Genomic DNA, 18,896 nt, shown 5'->3' on the forward strand with positions numbered 1-18,896 from the left:
CAAACTGTCATCACCCAAATACCAATGCATCATAATTCTTTACTGACATGGACATATATTTAAGATTTAGATTCTGTAATGATCAACATGATGTAACTACTTTATGTATCTGCAAGTCAGATTGCACACTGGAGGGTGGCAGGGCACAATAAGCTTTCCTGTTGCCAGAGAACTATGACCCACTTCAGCCAGCTCAGGAGCAATTTGTCAACAGCACTGGCCGTGTTCAAAGAATCATGTGGCATGTGTGATTTTTTTCCCCATTTTAAACAAACCCCATTTCTCAGTGAGAACTATGACCCACTTCAGCCAGCTCAGGAGCAATTTGTCAACAGCACTGGCCGTGTTCAAACAATCATGTGGCATGTGTGATTTTTTTTCCCCATTTTAAACAAACCCCATTTCTCACCTATTTTCAGACCGTTTACCTATATTCCTTGAAGAAAACAGCTTTTAGGGTCAGCTGCGGATACTGGAAGATAATTCGCAGAACAAAGAGTATTAGCTGATGTTAAGTCCCTTTGTAAACATGCTACCCTAAGCTCTAGGATAAGTGCAGGATAGGAGGCTTAACGCTTTATCAGCAAAATTGCAGGAGGAATGAGGGAAAGCACAATATATTCCCTTCCAATAAAAAGCAGAAACTGTTTTGTTCAGAAAAAGTTAAATTTTAAAATGAGCACTACAGACCTGAGGCCATAAAGGACGGTGCCATCTGGATGCAGGCGGATCATGCGGTTTTTGACAGTCACTCCATGCACAAATGACTTCTTATCATTCAGGAAGTAGGTATCAGGCACCCAGAGCTGGTCGGCCACTCTGTTGTCCAAAGTCAAGTTTAAAGGTATTACATTATAGGACAGCCTCTTATCTCTCCAGGCTTGTTGGAAGTACATGGTCAAGGTATAATCCTGTGAACGTGAGGAGAAACACAGTGACTTTGTGCTGTAACATGCGTGAAGGGTAGACAAACGCCTTAGCATTAATAGACATATAGACATAAAAAACTACACACCATAAACATATACTATGTATATAGAGAATAAACATATGCTATCCATGTATATTAAACCTATTGCTATTAAGCACTTAGTGTGTGCATACATGCACCATGGAAGGCATTATGAAACAAATACACAAAATATGAAATACGACCACGTGAAGTTTATTATGTATTTCCCAGGAAGAATAGTATTAAGAATTAAACCATTAATAATTTGTATTTACAAATCAGAATATACAGGGTTATTTTAGATGGGATATAAATGCCCCTTAAAAATAGTTACGTAATAATCATTTCTATGTTTACTAAAAAATTTAACTAGCACATCAAATCTAAGACTTCATAGATCATTCAACAAGTGTTTAATTTACATCTAGTATGTGATGGGCATCGTTGCAGAGTTGGAATAAAGATGGTAAACAAGACAAATTAAATACTGTAAGAAAATGTATTAACATCTTATGGAAACATGAGCAAAACAATATCAGGTAATACTATATTTTACAAGTGAAGTAAAGCAGGGAAGAAAGTATTTAGCTGGAACTGTAAAGAAGATTATCTCCAAAGAGTGGGCCCTGTGCTGACACCAGGTGAAACACCCACACCACTGGCTCTCGGGAGAATACCCCACTCTCAGGAGAGTCCTTGGTTGCCCTGCAGCATTCATAGGTCGGGGAGTCTGGAGAATAGGAAAGAGAAGCCCTGGGGCCTCCACACAAGGACAGTGCTGCTGGAGCAGTCAAGAAAAAAATGGCCCCAGGAAATTTACACTTTAACGGAAGACACAGATTTACAATAACTTGTTACAAAGTGGTTCATTTACTGTCATAGCAATTTCAAGAGCTTGTAGATGTGAATTGGAATCAGTTTAACCCAGGTGAGTTCCCCAGGGGAGGTGACACTTCAGAGACTTGGGTAGCTTCCTTGTTATCTAGATTTTTTTTTCTTTTTATTGAGTTTATTGGTACAATCTAGGTATACAATACAATTACATTCATCATTGGGATTCTGTACGTTTACATAATAGGTCTTGATTCTAATTTTTTTCCCCTTGTCCCTGCCCTCCCTTCACCCCCTCCCATAAGTCAGTACATATCAGTTATAACCAGCAATGTCAATGGCCTCAACTCGCCAATCAAGAGAAATAGACTGGCAAAATGGAATAAGAAGCAAAATCCAACAATATGTTGTATACAAGAAACACACCTAGTGCAAAAAGAAGCCCATAGACTGAAAGTGAAAAGTTAGAAAACAATTCTCCATGTGACAGGAGCCCAGAAAAAAACAGGGGTGGCAATCTTATTTGCAGACAAAGTAAATTTCAAACCAAAACTGAATCTAGTATTATTGATGTAGGATGGTACTGTATCATACCTCTATGAATGTAAAATATCTAGTACCTGCTTTATGATACATAGTAGGGACCGTGCTTTATCAGAGCTACATTTAATGATATTACTCTAGAATGTTCTCTTTCCAGATAAGGATTAAGAGGCTAATAGAAAAAATGGTGCCAGGTACCACAACAGCAACAGAACTTTGCTGTTTTCTGGATATTATTCATTTCTTTTTTTTTTTAATGGAATGTGCTGAATGTCTATAATTTTGTTCAGATGACTGCCGAAGCTGGAAAAGCTGTTGCTGCTATCGATGCATAACATACTATTATTAGTCTTTTTATATAAATATAAATATATATATATACATATATATATTAATTGAATTTTGGGAAACTTTAACAGTGCTGCCAACTTTGAAAAAAGTCATCCCAATTTACTGTGTTGAGCTGGCATTGTACAGAAATGGACAATCATATCGGTCTAGAAATGTTAATTTATTTTTATTTTTATTTTTTATTTTGTTTCCATGTGTACAGGGGTAACACACTGTATTGAATATGTAAGGTCATATCTACGTAGGTTTGATTACAGAAACTAATACAGTATTCTCTAAATAATGAAAAAAAGAATAAGATAAGACTATAAGAGCGAGAAGCGATTTAAATATGTTCAGGGACCATTTTCATCTCCAGAATTAAGGACTACTTTAATGTTACATCATTGCCTTTTCTCTTTTACTTTCCTTTTTAGTTTTAGGATTCCCTATTTTTAATGTTCAAACAGAGATTTCTTTAACTTGTTATCTAAACAGTACCACAGCCAACACATCATGGGACCCCTTTAACCCCAGAATTATGGATCGGCATGTGGTAGTCAAAAGGGAGCCATGGTGTTGGCGTCTGAGCTCTATTTCTCCACTCTGTTTCTAGGCTATGTTTGCAAGACTCTTCCGCTTTGCAAGTGGGTAACTACAAATGGTACTTTTAACAGAGATGTGATCTAATCAGAACATTATAGGACATAAACACACAACTCAGATGAAATTTGTAAACTACAAGCGTAATATACTAGGAATAAAACATTTACATATCCATGAGAGGCCTATGGGTACAATGTAATTGTTCTCGCCTTCATTTGAATGACTAAGTACCAAATATTCATCTGAGAAAGATAATTAAAATTCTATTTTTTGATTGTATTTATTGGTACATTCTAGGTAGACAGTACAGTTACATTCATTACTGGGAACTTGTACCTTTACATGACAGGTCTTGGTTCTCATTTGTCCCCTTGTCCCCACCCTCCCTTCACACCGTCTTCCCCTCCCCACCTACTAAGACTTTAATTCCATTTTTACGTTTTCTCATATTTTTTTCCCTTTCCCTTATTCCCCTTCCCCTATTCTTCTCACTGTCCCTACACCTTTAGTCCTTTTCTTCCTGTTTCACATTGCTAATTAACCTGTTAGGATCTTGAATACTATTTTAGTTTTTCACACCAGAGAAACTATTTGGTATTTACACATGTGACTTATTTATTTCACTTAGAAGTATATCCTCAAAATGTACCCATTTACCTATGAATGACTCTACTTTCTCATTCTTTATGGCTGAGTAGTATTCCATTTTATAGAAAAAACACATTTTCTTTATCTAGTTTCCAACTGATGGACAGGTAGGCTGTTTCCAAGTTTTAGCTTTTACACACTGTGCCACTATAAACATGGGTGTGCATATATCACTGTGGTATGATTCTTTAAATTCTTTTGGAAAGATACCCAACAGAGGGATGGCTGGGTCTAATCCTAGTTCTTTGAGCTATCTCCATATTGACTTCCATAGTGGTTGCACCAGTCTGCACTTCCACCAACAATGGAGAAGGGTTCCTTTTTCCCCACAACCCCACCAACATTTGTTCTTGTGTGATTTCTTGATAGCAGCCATTCTTTGCACCAAATTAAAATCCAAGTGGATTAAAGATCTAAATATTAAAACAGCAACACTAAACTTGCTGGAAGATAAGTTAGGCAGAACTCTGGAAGACATTGGCATAGGAAAAGACTTTATGAATAAATCCTCAGTAGCACAGGAATTAGCAGAAAGAATCAACAAGTGGGATCTCATCTTATTAAAAAGCTTCTGCACTGCAAAAGAAACCATCAGCAGAACTAAGAGACAACCTACAATATGGGAAAAACTTTTTAACAGCTGCTCCTAAGACAAAGGACTATTATCTAGAATATATAAAGAACTCAAAACAACCAACCCCCCTAAATATAAAGACCCAATTCAAAAATGGGCATCTGAAATGAACAGACATTGCTCAGACAAAGAAATAAGAGCAGCAAGTAAATATATGAAAAAATGTTCCACGTCACTGGTTATTCAAGAGATGCAGATGAGAACAACACTGAGATTTCACCTCACCCCATAAAATTCTATTTTTAATTCACAATGCCCTACTTGTGCTTTTAAAAATAAGAGAGTCATGTATTAACCATCTATGCCACATGAGAGACCAGCACACTGCCCAGGGCACAAACAATGAACACATGAATGCCCCACAGGTATACTTTTTGGAGTTCTATGCATACCTGGGTAATTCTGAATTAAAACATGGGCTTTTAATCTCCATGAAGTCCTGAGATTTCCCAACCTTGGCTGATATTTCCACAGCCTAATGTATTTACATCATTTTAAAAGAATGACTTTTAAAACATTCTATGCTATAACACTGAATAGCTTTCATAAGAAAAATATAATCATCTGCAAAAAAAGCTGAAATGTTTTCTCAATCTACGCATTTTGATCTCATTCAGAAGTCTAAATGACTTTCTAAGTTTATAAGCAAACATTAACAAAAGACATATTATTATGCTAAAGGCATATCAAATCATTGTAAGTAGAATTCTCTACAATACTTCACTTTTGCCATTGCTTGTGACTTTTCTGTATCATTCTCTTTTAGCAAAGAATCAGTTGAGGGGTCCTTAGGAGAGGATATTAATTTATAGCACAAAAACCCTTAAAGATTGGTGAATTATTTAAACAGAAAACAGCACAAATACTGAATACTTTTTTTTTGCCTTTGTCCCTATTTAGCATATGTCTATTGTGTTTGAGAGAATACATTTAGTGATTTCCATTTCTTGGAGATAAAATGAAAAATTCTATTATTATCCCTATTAGAAAATGGAGCTGCTTATGCTTCCTTGATAATAAGTCTCCTTAAGATTTAGAACGGACAGTACAGCTTGGCACTTCTGGAGTCCATCACTAAGCTGAGATGTGTTTAGACACATGAAATTATATATTTTTAAATAAATAAGTGGTAATGTGAGATTCTGTGTTACATGCTAATTCCTGTTATCTATCAGCAAGGCACTGCCAGCTAAGATATACTCTCAGACACACTGATGATTCTGCAAACTGTTACATCGATTTTTATTTCATTCATTTTTAAATTATATATCATGACACTGTCAAGAAAGGCAGATGCTCCTGAATCAGAATAAATGTTTTTGGATATAAAAGGAAAGCGTGCTGGTCACCTCTCCCCCTTGGACCTGAAATCAATCCCCTGAACTTCATACTGACACATCCTTTACATTCAAACACCACACCTTTGGAAGCTGACTCCCCTTTTATTTATTCCAGCGCAAAACCTCCAAGTAAATCACTTCCAGGAGCTCCACTATTCAGGCCATCTCCACACAACAAGGTAATCAAAGTTAACTCCCCTGATTTTCAGTGTTAAGGCGAAGTCCGCTACAAGTGAGTTCTCCCGCTAATCGCAACTAAAAATTCTCAAAAGAATAAAAAAAGCAGCCACTGGAGGATTATGTGAAATAAGAAGTAGTAGGCAGGCAAAGGGAATCGAACTGCAAAGAAAAAGCATCACCAGGGTGAGATCTTTGAATTTTCTTTTGATGCTCTTATTTAAGTACCATGTATTCATAAACAATCATAACCATGCAGGCATAAAGAAACGCAGATATATGCCATGTTCCTAGACTCAAAGAGTAACTACTACCAATTCTCCTTAAACTGATCTACACATAAAACCGAATCCCCATCAAAATCCTACCTAACAGAATATTTTGCAGATATTTCCAAACTGCTTCAAAAATTTATATGGAAAACAAAGCAGTGAGAATCATGCAAATTTAGAAAGGGAAAAATCAAATCAGAGAATTTACATTGTCTGATGTTATGACTTACTATTAAGCTAATCTAAATGTAGTATTGATAGAAACACGGATTAATAAAACAGAAGTCTGATAATAAACTCAAAAGGCAGTATGTTCACTTGATTTCTGACAAAAGTACAACGATTAGAGAAAGATTTATTTTCAAAACATTAGATCAACTGGAAATTCCATGTAAAGCTACTTAGGGATAGACAGATAATCAAGGATGACGGGCAGATGGATAATGACTTGTACTTTATACTTTATAAAACAGTAATTCCACATAGGTCATAACTTAAATGAAAATAATAAACAGAACATTTTCTGAAGAAAACAGACATTTTAGGTGAGTCAGGCAAAGACTTCTTAAATACAGCTTAAAAAGCACAATCAATACAATTTAAAAAGATAAACTAGATCTAAACAAATTTTAATTTGCTCCTCGAAAAACATTGCTAAGAGAGTGAAAATACAAATCAAAGACTGGGAGAAAATATTCCCAAATCACACATCTGACAAAGGAATTTTAGCCTTATATTATGGCTTATAGGTAGATTCCCCTCCGCCAACCCCGCCAAAGCCTCATCTGGTCATAGGTGGAGCTTTTCAGAGGAGGCTGCACCTCAAGTTTGTGCTGCTGGGACTAAGGGTGTGAGTGCTACCTGCAGTAGAGGGTAAGCAGCTGGGACAAGATATAAGGAACAAAAACAGCTGTGGTTGTAGCTTGGTGCCTTCTGCCTTCTGCCTGCCATGAATTCTTTCTTTTTCGTTTTCTTTTTTTCAGCTTTAATTGAGTTTATTGGTACATTTTAGGGGTACAGTACAGTTACATTCATTGTTGGGATCTTGTACCTCTACATGGCAAGTCTTGATTCTCATTTTTTCCTCTTCCCTCTGCCCTCCCTTCACCCCCTCCTCCCCTCCCTATCTACAGACACTTTATTTTCATCTTTTCATTCTCTCACATTTTTTTCTTTTCCCTTTTTACTCTTCCCCTACCCATTCCACCTTCCCTACACCTTTAGCTCCTTTGTTCCCATTTCTAAATGTCAGTAATCTTATTAGAATCTTATGCATTGTTGCAGATTATTCACACCAGGGAAACTATTCGGTATTTACACATGTGTGACTTATTTATTTCACTTAGGAGTATATCTTCAATATGTATCCATTTTCCTATGAATGAATCTATTTTCTCATTCTTTGTGGCTGAGTAATATTCCATTTTATAGAAAAACCACATCTTCTTTATCCAGTTTCCAAAGGATGGGCAAATGGGCTGTTTCCAAGATTTAGCTATTACAAACTGTGCCACTATAAACATGGGTGCACATACTTCTCTGTGATATGATTCTTTTAGTTCTCTTGATTAAAATCCAAATGGATTAAAGATCTAAATATTAAAACAGAAACATTAAACTTGCTGGAAGGTAAGTTAGGCATAATTCTGGAAGACATTGATATAGGAAAAGAGTATGAACAAATCCTCAGTAGCATAGGAGCTAGCAGATAGAATCAACAACTGGGATCTCATCTTACTAAAAAGCTTCTGTACTTCAAAAGAAACCATCAGCAGAACTAAGAGACAATCTACAATGTGGGAAAAAAATTTTACCAGCTGTTCCTCAGACAAAGGACTATTATCAAGGATATATAAAGAACTTGAAACAATCAGTCCCCCAAATATAAAGACCCGATTCAAAAATGGGCATCCGAAATGAACAGACATTTCTCAGACAAAGAAGTAAAAGCAGCAAGAAAATATTTGAAAAAATGGTCCACATCGCTGGTCATTTGAGAGATGCAGATGAAAACAACACTGAGATTCCACCTCACCCCACAAAGAATGGCTGCTATCAAGAAATCACACAACAACAAATGTTGGCGGGGTTGTGGGGAGAAAGGAACCCTTCTCCATTGTTGGTGGGAGTGCAGACTAGTGCAACCACTATGGAAATCAATATGGAGATACCTCAAAGAGCTTGGACTGGAGGTTCCATTTGACCCAGCCATCCCTCTGCTGGGTATCTTTCCAATAATTGTTTTTTTTCAATGCTGCTGTGATATATGTATATCTATGCTTATAGCAGCAAAATTCTTAGCAGGTAAATTGTGAATGTGGCCTATATGTACATTGACAAATGAATGAATGAACAAAATTTGATATGTGTGTATGTATGCATGTATGTGTGTGTGCATATATATATATATATATTCACATACATACATACATACATACATATATTATGATAGGTTTGATCATTTGTAGGAGAATGGATGCATCTTGAGACCATAATGTTAAGTGAAATAAATGAGACACAGATTAAATATTGCATGTTTTCTGTTATATTAGAAAACCCAAAGTACACATACATTAAAAAGCAAATTAAAGATAGATGGAAGGAATCAGGAAGACAGATCTTTGCAAAAGGAAAAGGGACCAAAAGATGGAGAGTAAGAAGAAACAGGAGGGGAGGAAGGGGATATAAAGACAATTTAGAGGGGTTATGTTCACATACCAATACTCACAATGAATTTAATCATTATGTACTACAAACGTATTTTATTAACAGGGAAAAGAGGTAAATAGACATTTAACTAAAGAATTACACAATTGATAAATAAGAGTATGAAATGATGTTCAATATGATTATTATGGAAAAAAGTTTTAAAAAACCACAATGAGATTCTACATAGCTACTGTAGGAGTCTAAACACCAAAAAACAACTGAAAATTCCAATCACTGGAGAGGATTCAAACCAACTGAAAAAGTCATACACTACAAGAAGAAATTCTAACCTATCAGCCACTTGGAATTAGTCTGACAGCTTTTTATCAAGTTAATACAAATTTAACCTATGATCTAGTAGTATGACTTCTGTGTACAGCAGCCCCATTTTTCTCAATCTAGAAACTATGTGAAATGATTTTCAGCAGATAAATTGCAATATCGTCAATAAAACAGACTACTGCTCAGCAATAAAAAGAAATTTAGATAAATGCATCATCATCAAGTTTTCAAAGGCAGAAATTTAAGTGAAAGATGGCCAGATATGAAAGAACATTTTTACATGGTTTTGTTTACACAATGCTCTGGAAAAGATAAAACTATAGGGGCAAAGGTCAAAATTCAGGGAGGTTCACTCCAAAAGTCTAGTATGAGGAGAGGGTTTTGGGCGACAGTACCATTTGGTATTTTTAATAGCTATAGTGGTTAAATCACTGGGCATTTGTTAAAACTTAGACCTCATCACCCAAGCGAGTGTATCTTTCTGTATGCAAATAAAAATAAAATTTAAAAGTACTTTAAAAATGTATGGTCTCTGGGGTTAAACATATCCAACTTTAAATCCTACGAGTTTCATGTCCATCTGGCTTGACACTGAGAGAGAATTGTTCCAAGTTTCTAAGCATGTTTGCAATTTAAAAGAACAACCATAGAACATTATCATAGAAATGTGAGGAATCCTGGGCTGAAGGGAGTAGAATTCCACCACAAATTAGTCTTCTCTGTGCATATTTGGGACATGTGACCACTCCTCCAAGCCAAGACCAACAGGACCGTCCTGAAACATGATAGGCTCTCAAATCCCACCCTGTACAATGAGGCATTTGCAATTGGTGGCTTCCAAGCCCACCGCTGTGAATATAATCACTGCATTCTTGGCAATGCTCTGCTGACCTTACATTCAAATGCATGTTATCATGTAAAAAATCTTATGTATGTCTAAAATACTTTTTGTTGTGCTGTGCTCGTAATTTTTTTCTTATACTATGAGACAAACTTTGCACAGCTCAGTATTTTTGTAGAAAATATGTAGTGAAATAATATGTGCATTTTTAATTTTTTAAACTTTATTATTTTGTGACTTGATTTCCACGCTTCTTCCTTTTATCTATTACAGTGTAGACCCCTGTGATCAGAAATCTGTAGATTTCGAGATAGGAAAGTAGGTGCTAGGTAGATTCATGACAGATGATAGATACACACACACTTACACATACATCTGATAATACTCCTCCATTTTATTGCTGTCTTTTAAATTTTTCCGATCATTATTGATTTATATAGTTTGCAAAACTAAAACAGAATTTCTGTATAGCACATCTACACAACTTTCTCTAAGACTAACATTTTTACATGACTATAAAATGCTACACAATTAGCAAATTAACATTCATGTATGCTTTATTTTTATTATTAATGCAAAACCAACACCTACTTGCAATAGCATCCACTTACGTATACCCGCTTATTTATTTACTAATGTCCTTGTTCTCTTCCAAAGTTCAGGGCAGATCCTACCTTGATGTAGCTCTCATTGTCTTAGCCTTCCTCAGCCAGTGACAATAGTGACAGCTCCTCGCTTGCCCTTGTTTTTGAAGTGAGTGTTTCTGAATAACACCAGACTGTTACTTTGTTGAATGTCTTTCACCTGTTTTCGTCTGATGTGTACTTGTGATTAGACGGAGATTATGCATTTTGGGTCAGAATGACTATAAGCAACATTATTACCATCACGTAAGAGGCAAAAAAGCTCAGTTTGTCTTACTCCCGATGATCTTAATCTTGAGTAATTGGCTAACACTGCCATCCTTCTTCGATGTGAACTTACTGCTTTCCTTTGTAATTAATGAGTACAGTATCTGGTACGGGTCCTCTAGGATTACAGAAAGCAGTAGCATGGATAGGACCACATGTACAATCACTATACTTTGGCTCTGCGCGTCTTTCCTAGTTTCTCCTCTTCATTCACCTGGGTCTGAACTGGTCACTCAGTTGGCCATGCGTAACCATGAGTCAGACAAAGCCAAAGGCGTAAACACCAACATAGGTCACCAATGCTCCTCTATCCTTAAGGAGTGAGAAGTATCCCTCAAGGGACACTTTCCTTCCTATCTAGTAATTTCCAAGACTTGCAGCATTTTTCCGGCCCACTTTCAGTTACGGATGTCCATCCTGAACACAGGACACAATGTCCCCTAGGTCTCAAGCTGGCAGGTTGCACTTGGGTGGCCAGCACTCCCACGTGATTCTGAATCACTACGAACCTCCAGCCCTCTGTCTACATTTCTTGCTGTGGCTTTCCAAAAGCATTTTCCTTTCTTATCTATGGACCTCAGAATTTCTCATCTGTGAAGTTTCTACTTTCTTTTTTCAAACCACAGCTATGTAAACCAATATAATTACTTTTCTTCCTATACCATTTCTCTTGAGGAGAAGCTAGCAGGTTTTATGTATGTTTAGTCTTTCATGTGCATATGTGAAGATGACCAACTGTTTTGTAATGATCAGGTTTTAAAATGTGTTTTCATGAATGATAAGGTGTGGGATGTTTAATTAGCCTTTTCCGTTGTGGCTACATTTTCTAAGCTTTGAAAATTACTGTTTTGGGCCGGGGATGTAGCTCAGTGGTTTGGTGGCCTGCCTTGCAAGCACAAGGACCTGAGTTTGATCCCCGGCACCACCACCCCCCAAAAAAAGAAAAGAAAAGAAAAGAAAAGAAAATTACTGTACTATGCTAAATTTAAGCTTTGGTGATTAATCTTGTTTGTTGAGTTCTTCTACATAATAGCTTTGTGCCCAAAATTAGATGTTTTCACAAGGAACTCAATTCTGCTATCAGGCTTCTATAATTTTGAAAAAGAATTGACTTTCTCTTAATTACCCGTTGCTGAAAAAACAACGGTATGTAATATACTGTCATTTACTATCTTTCTTTAGCTTGTGATTTGTCAAAATTGACGCTTTCAGCTGAGAATCTGACCTTCTGGTTCATGTAAGGCAGGATTAACTTTTTAAGGTAGTAAAACCCTGAGCTTCAGGAGCTCCAGATATATTTCACTTGAACATAGTATGAGTTTCATGTGAATAAAATTTGAACATTCAACATGCACATTTATAGCTTTTACTATCACTCTGGATGTAGTGTGTTAGCTAGGGGCAAGTTCAGAAAAGACTTAATATATTCTATTTATGTCCATTAAAAAAAATATGACCCAAAAGGACTCAATTCCAACTGGAATGCCAAACTATTTTCACAGTTAAAACCTTACATTTTTCTCACTTTGTGGGAGAAAGATCTTACATCTGGCATGTAAATTCATCCTTATACTACAATACTCACCTAATACTACACTTAAATATAATTTTACATAATAAATATATTTAAAATATCTTAAATTGTGACCTTCAGAGCAACTAAATGTGTACATTTAGGAACAATGACAGTGGTCTCTAAAATGTGCTCCAATACTGCTTTCTCACGGATGTTTTTAGAAAAGAATTAAGCAGTAAGTTTAGAGTGCTTTCTCTCAAATTTTTGTTACAAATACCTAACATCTGACTCCAGTACTAACAATCTACTGTAAGGAACAATGTATGTGAGTTATGATAACGCCAGTAGTACTGTCTCTTTGTGTTTTACCTTCCCCTCTACAGGTTAGGGTACATCAAAGATGTTACTTACCGTCCTTGACTACGACAGTTCAAAAGCTTTTCACTGCACTTGGAATAAAACCCAAACTCTTACCACAGACTCATACCCTGCCTATTTGTTGAACTCGTCTTCCACTGTTTCTTCTTTTCTATCACATCAAATCACTAAGCCCATCCACATGGGCCTTTCTTTTCAGTTTTGGAAATATTTTAGGTTCTTTCATACTCTGACAACTTTGACTTACTTGATGAAAAGCTATATCCCCATGGGTGGTTAACTTTTCCCCGAGACTCAGAACTCAGTTCAAAGGCCAAACCTAATCAGGGGGCCCTTCTCTACTCCCTAGCTCAGTGGTCTTGATCCCTTCACTCATTTTTACTACATTCATAGTATTTACTGTTTTTGTAAAATCACCATATTAATTTATAGGTTTATTTGTTTATTTTTCACATCTGCAATTGGAAGATATATAAAAATAAGGAACTTTACTCATTATATTCTGATTTATTCACCAATGTATCCCTAGGCCTATGAGAGCTTAGCAGAAATTAGCAATACTTTAAAAACATTTTTATTGATTCTTTTTTTTTAAATGTATGAATAAGAAAACGGTAATAAAAGACAACATACAGACATGTATAATCTCAAAACTCTTATTGCTCTATTTGCAATAAAATAAAAACAATTAAAGACAAATCTTCCAAAATTTAAAAAACAAAACATAGTAAAATTGTATAATGAAATGTATATAGGAATATAAAAATTATTTATTAATATCAATAGATGTCCTTAAAATATTAACAAATTATTACGTAATTTTATAGAGGACTGAAAAAGTATATGCACAATATTATGCAATTTAGAAATATATACAAAAAAAAGCCGGGCATGGTGGCATATGGCTTTAATCCCAGCACTCGGGAGGCTGAGACAGGAGGCTCACTGAGAGTCTGAGACCAGCCTGGGCTACATAGTGAGTTCTGCGTTAGACTCAACTACATAGTGAGACCCTGTCTCAAAACAAACAAATAAAAAAGAAATGTATAGATTATATTGATTAAAAAGACACTAAATATATATATAGCTAAATATAAACAGTAGGAACCTTCTGTGGTGAAATATCGATTGATTTTGTTATTCTTATTGTTGACCCTTATTTCTGGTCAGAAATCATTTATTTATGAAGTGATAAAGAAATTTTATATTGAACACAGCTGACCATGCATGCATATGTATTCAAGAACACATTCAAGATTTTTCACTTCTTTCTTCCCTGTATGCATTTCAGATTTTGATTACTTAAATCCCTTAATTAATCTTTATAGCCAAATCCCCAAGGATTTTTTTTCCTCTCCACTCCCAGATTTGAGAATTACTTTTCTTTTTTTCCTTTTCCCAGATGTTTCAAACAGCCTCAGAATTATGGGTGTTCTCTGAGGTTTTCACAGCAGCTCTAATTCAATGAGCAAAGGTCACAGGGCCAGAGATAAGTGTAAGTGAAGGACATGGGCATCTATTTAAAGCAAAGCAACTCCGAGGGAATGCAAATAGTCCACGTTCCTAACTCTTGAAAATGCTCCAACTTCTGCATCTAAGTCCTGAAACTGCTTATCCAGTTATTCATTGTGGTCGTATTTCTACATCCTCAACTCCTAAACTAGAATGGAATAAAGTAAAATTCAGCTCCCCCTTAATGGAAGTCATCAGAACAGATGTTCAATTGCAGCATTCTGGAAGAAGCACATGGTAGCAACCCTGACTAATTGTTAGACACACATTTGGGACACAGGACCTGCAAACAAGATCACCCTTAAGGAAGATCCAAGTTCAGAAGCGACTCATTCTTCTCTTATACATGAAGCTAAAAGCACATAGGCAAGGCAATAAGCTTATTTTCTTATTTTCTTTGTAACCACAGGAATAATTCAAATGATAGCTAAAAACATCCAGTTGGTTTAAATAGCCATTTCTGTCCTACATCTGAATATATAATATACCTTGTGTGGACTTAATTCACCTAGAGATAACCGGCATTAAAATATACCCGTGTGCATGATCTACACCCTATAGATTTGTTTTTATTACTCTGTTAGTTTATCTCAAATTATTTTGTCTTCTAATTAGTTATACTCAACTTTAATACCTAACATTTCCCCTAGGCTTATATTTTTATGTGAATTTAATTCATTGATCATCAGAGAAGCACTATTAATTATTTTAGGGATTTAGCACCAACTAAGTACTGTGGAGCCTTGAGCATGCTATTAACTTCCTTGAGACATCATGCTCTGTAAAACAGGGGAGCCACTAGTTTTTATTAGTGAGATTACTCAAGGAAAAATGATTACCATAATACATAATTGTGACCAGTGTTCTACAAAAATTTCCATTATTATTAATCTTATCTTCATTATTTCCATTTTCCAAATAGTGTGTGTATGTATGTATGTATGTGTGTGTATGTATGTGTATATATGCACATCTTGCTATATACTATATGTATGTATATAGCAAGATGAGTACTTTTTCCAAACTACAACATGGCTAGGCATTTTCTGGCCATTTAACCCGTGTTCTTAGAACTGGAACATTCTCTTCATTACCTAATTTATTTGGACCCCATCTCTTCCTACAACTGCTTTCATTCTCCTCCTGCTCCCTCCAAAATATAAGAAAATGCACACAAACATACTCTGTGACTCACACACTCTCTCTTCCCTTTACAGCAATACAAAACAAAAACAATCTTGAACGTACATAAATTATGTCTGGGAGACAAAAAAAAAAAAAGATGAATGTTGATTCCCATGCATTTTCTGGGATTTGAAAACTGCAGTATAATATACATGCAAGTGTTCTTGAACATATGTAGAGACCTAATTTTATACAAAAGGTCTACAATAACTGGAGCAACGCAGCATGCTACCTGTAAATTTCACTTATTCATAAATAATTCAATGAAAAACAATGTTCTCAACGATTAGAGCATGTTCATTTTAGATTCGTATCACTTCAGGAGCATCCAGCAGAATGATGACTTAACTCTGAAGTTGACCCTTAAGAAACTGACATTTATCTTCAGTTAAAAATATGTGAATTTTAGCAATTTCATAGGATTCAACTTATACAAGATGGCTAGAAATGGTAATTATTAAGTTTATTTGAATATAATTAATAATTTCAAGTTCTAAATAATTAGAAAACACACATTATCTTGAAAAGCACCAAGACTATTTCATTAATACAGTATTTAACTGCATTCTGAATAAGAAACTTTTATTACCTTCTAATACTTAAGGAATTTGTCAAGGACTCCATTACATGTTTGGTATTGATAAAGTAATAATTTGAAGGCTATGAGGGTTATGTTCCCTTTGAATGCTACTATCTTAAAGAGAAACTCAGCAGATTATTCTAAATATAGTCATAGTGTCTCACTTTGTACAAATATATTCTCTGATGTTCAAACAGTGAAGAAATCACCTAGGAATCTATTTTTCAGGTGTATGTGTGATGTTAAGAGAATCATGACTTTATACACTGATGGCTATTTATATAGCCAACATTACAAAATTCAAGCTGAGGAAAATGTATAGAAGAGAGTGTTTAATTTTCATAAATATGACACATGACAAAAATTTTCTTGCTGACATCATGGAAATAATAAAGATTTCATTTATTTCATGAGCAAGAATCTGGGAGCCATACTGATTCAATGAAAAGAAACACCTGAAGAAGAGTTTACCTTAAAGCTCCAGCTTAATTTTGCTAATTTGATGATTAGAAAAAAGTAATGATCTGCTTTCCTCTTGCTGTCCTTTTCCAAGTTTTATTAATATATTTGTATCATTCATAGAAAAATAATACAAATTAAATATTAGATCCTAAGACACCACAGCATGTAGAACTCCCCAGGTGCTCATCTTTGAGCAGGTGACATTTGAACATAGCTAATTGAACAGAAAAAAAGCTCAGGCAAGCAAAGACATAAAGAAAGAGATTTCAAGCCCTAGAAAGAGCAAGTGCCAAGGAGCCAATGGACTGAAGTACAGACCAGCTCTAAGCAATTTATAAAGCCCTCATGGAGCTCCTTTTCTGCCTTCTTTGCTGTGGGGGAGGATCTACATATGGACACACATCATTTGTGGGGCAGGACTTCCAAACAACATTGAGAGCTTTCGCTCTTCCTTCTTACTTTGAAGAGAAAATAAATTTAGCCATGATCATTCCTTCCATGAGGGCATTTGGATGCGATGTTCTCAGAACTTAAACTCTGATACATAAATAGAATGGTATAAAGAAGGAAAACGTTGGGAAAATGACATTAGTAGTGAGTTCTTTCATACATCTAAAGAATCAACAATAATTTTCCCCAATCTCTTACAAAAGACTGGAAAGGAACACTTCCAAATTCACATGATGAGGCCAGCATTAAGATAATATCAAAGTCAGACAGTGACTACAACAAAAGGGTAACTATAAACAAATATTCACGATGAAGAGTGGTGCAAAATTACTTAAAATTACTATAAATCATAGCTCTGCATATTATAAGGATTATACAGTATGAAAATGTAGTATTTCTAGAATGCAAGGATGGCTTGACATATGAAAATCAAACAATATGATGCACACTAATAAAATAAAGAGAAAACACATTCTCATTTCCAGTGATACAGAAAAAGCATTTGACAAAACAACCTTTCATGATGAAAGCACTGAACAAAGAAGGAAACTACAACATAATAAAATCAGGTCCACAACTGACATACTCAACTGTGAAAGATTGATAGGAACAAAATAATGATGATTGCTCTTACTACTTTATTTCAACATAGTATGGCAAGTCCTACATAGGGCAATTAGACAAGAAAAATAAAGAAAAGGCATTAAATCAGATGGTATAATTCTATACATACAAAGTTCTAAAATTACACCAAATATTCTTAAAACTAATATGTAAATAAAGCATTACAAAATACAAAGTCAAAACTCAAAAATCAGCTGCAATTCTATTTACTAAAAATGAACACTATGGAAAGGAAATTAAGAGAATAATTCCACCATTCCAGCCTCAAAAAACAATAAATTACTCTAGAATTACATTTGACCAAGGTAGTAATTTTTACTCTACAGATTGTCCTGAAAACAAAGAAGATAAAAATAAATGAAAATATATTGTATGTTCATAAACTGGAAAGCTTAATATTGTTAAAATATCAATACTTAACAATCTACAGTTTTAATATAATCCTCTCAAAATTCCAAAGGCACTTTTTCTTTTTTCTTTTCTTTTCTTTCAATACCAGGGATCAAACTCAGGACCTTGCAAATGCCATACAGGCACAGTGCCAATGAGCTACATCCCGGCCCTCTAATGGCACTTTTTGCAGAAACAGAAAAATCTATCCTAAAATATAGGATATTTCAGTAGTCCTCAACTAGGTAATAATCTTGAAAAAAACACAAGTATATGAAATCCTTAATTTTAAAATTATTATAAACCTATAGTAATAAAAACAATGAAGTAAGGGAAGAAAGACTGGGATACAGCTAACTGAATATAATACAGGACAGAAATCAACCTTTGCACCTATGGAAATTCATTTTAAGCAAGGATGCCAAAAATACTGGGACCATCACTCAAAAATGTTACTGAGAAAAACAGACTATCTATCTATACATGAAAGAATCAAGTTAGGTTCTTATCTTTTATAATATACAACAATTAACAAGTTAAAGACCTCCAATTGTAAAACTCCTAGGAGAAAGCATAGGTGAATATTTCATGATACTGGATTCAGCGATGATTTTTTTAGATAGGAACAGTACCACAGTCAATAAGTGCACAAAAAGGTAAATGGGACAGCAAATGTGAAAACTTCTGCCTATCAAAGGAAACAATCAAGAATGGAATACTACT

The 18,896-nt window shown here is 35.1% G+C and overlaps 1 protein-coding gene across 3 annotated transcripts in view; it reads right to left on the reverse strand.

Annotated features, from left to right (window-relative positions):
* The window catches only part of Gabrb2 (gamma-aminobutyric acid type A receptor subunit beta2), a 210,596-nt gene that overhangs the window by 134,669 nt on the left and 57,031 nt on the right, over positions 1 to 18,896 (reverse strand). For all 3 annotated transcript variants that reach the window (XM_033761617.1, XM_010622247.1, XM_010622249.1), the window contains exon 5: positions 691 to 911. In XM_033761617.1, the coding sequence (XP_033617508.1) occupies positions 691 to 911 (221 nt within the window). The remainder of the gene's footprint in view (positions 1 to 690; positions 912 to 18,896) is intronic.

Source organism: Fukomys damarensis, unplaced genomic scaffold, assembly GCF_012274545.1.
Source record: "Fukomys damarensis isolate Sample0158 unplaced genomic scaffold, DMR_v1.0_HiC HiC_scaffold_9, whole genome shotgun sequence".
NCBI lineage: Eukaryota > Metazoa > Chordata > Mammalia > Rodentia > Bathyergidae > Fukomys > Fukomys damarensis.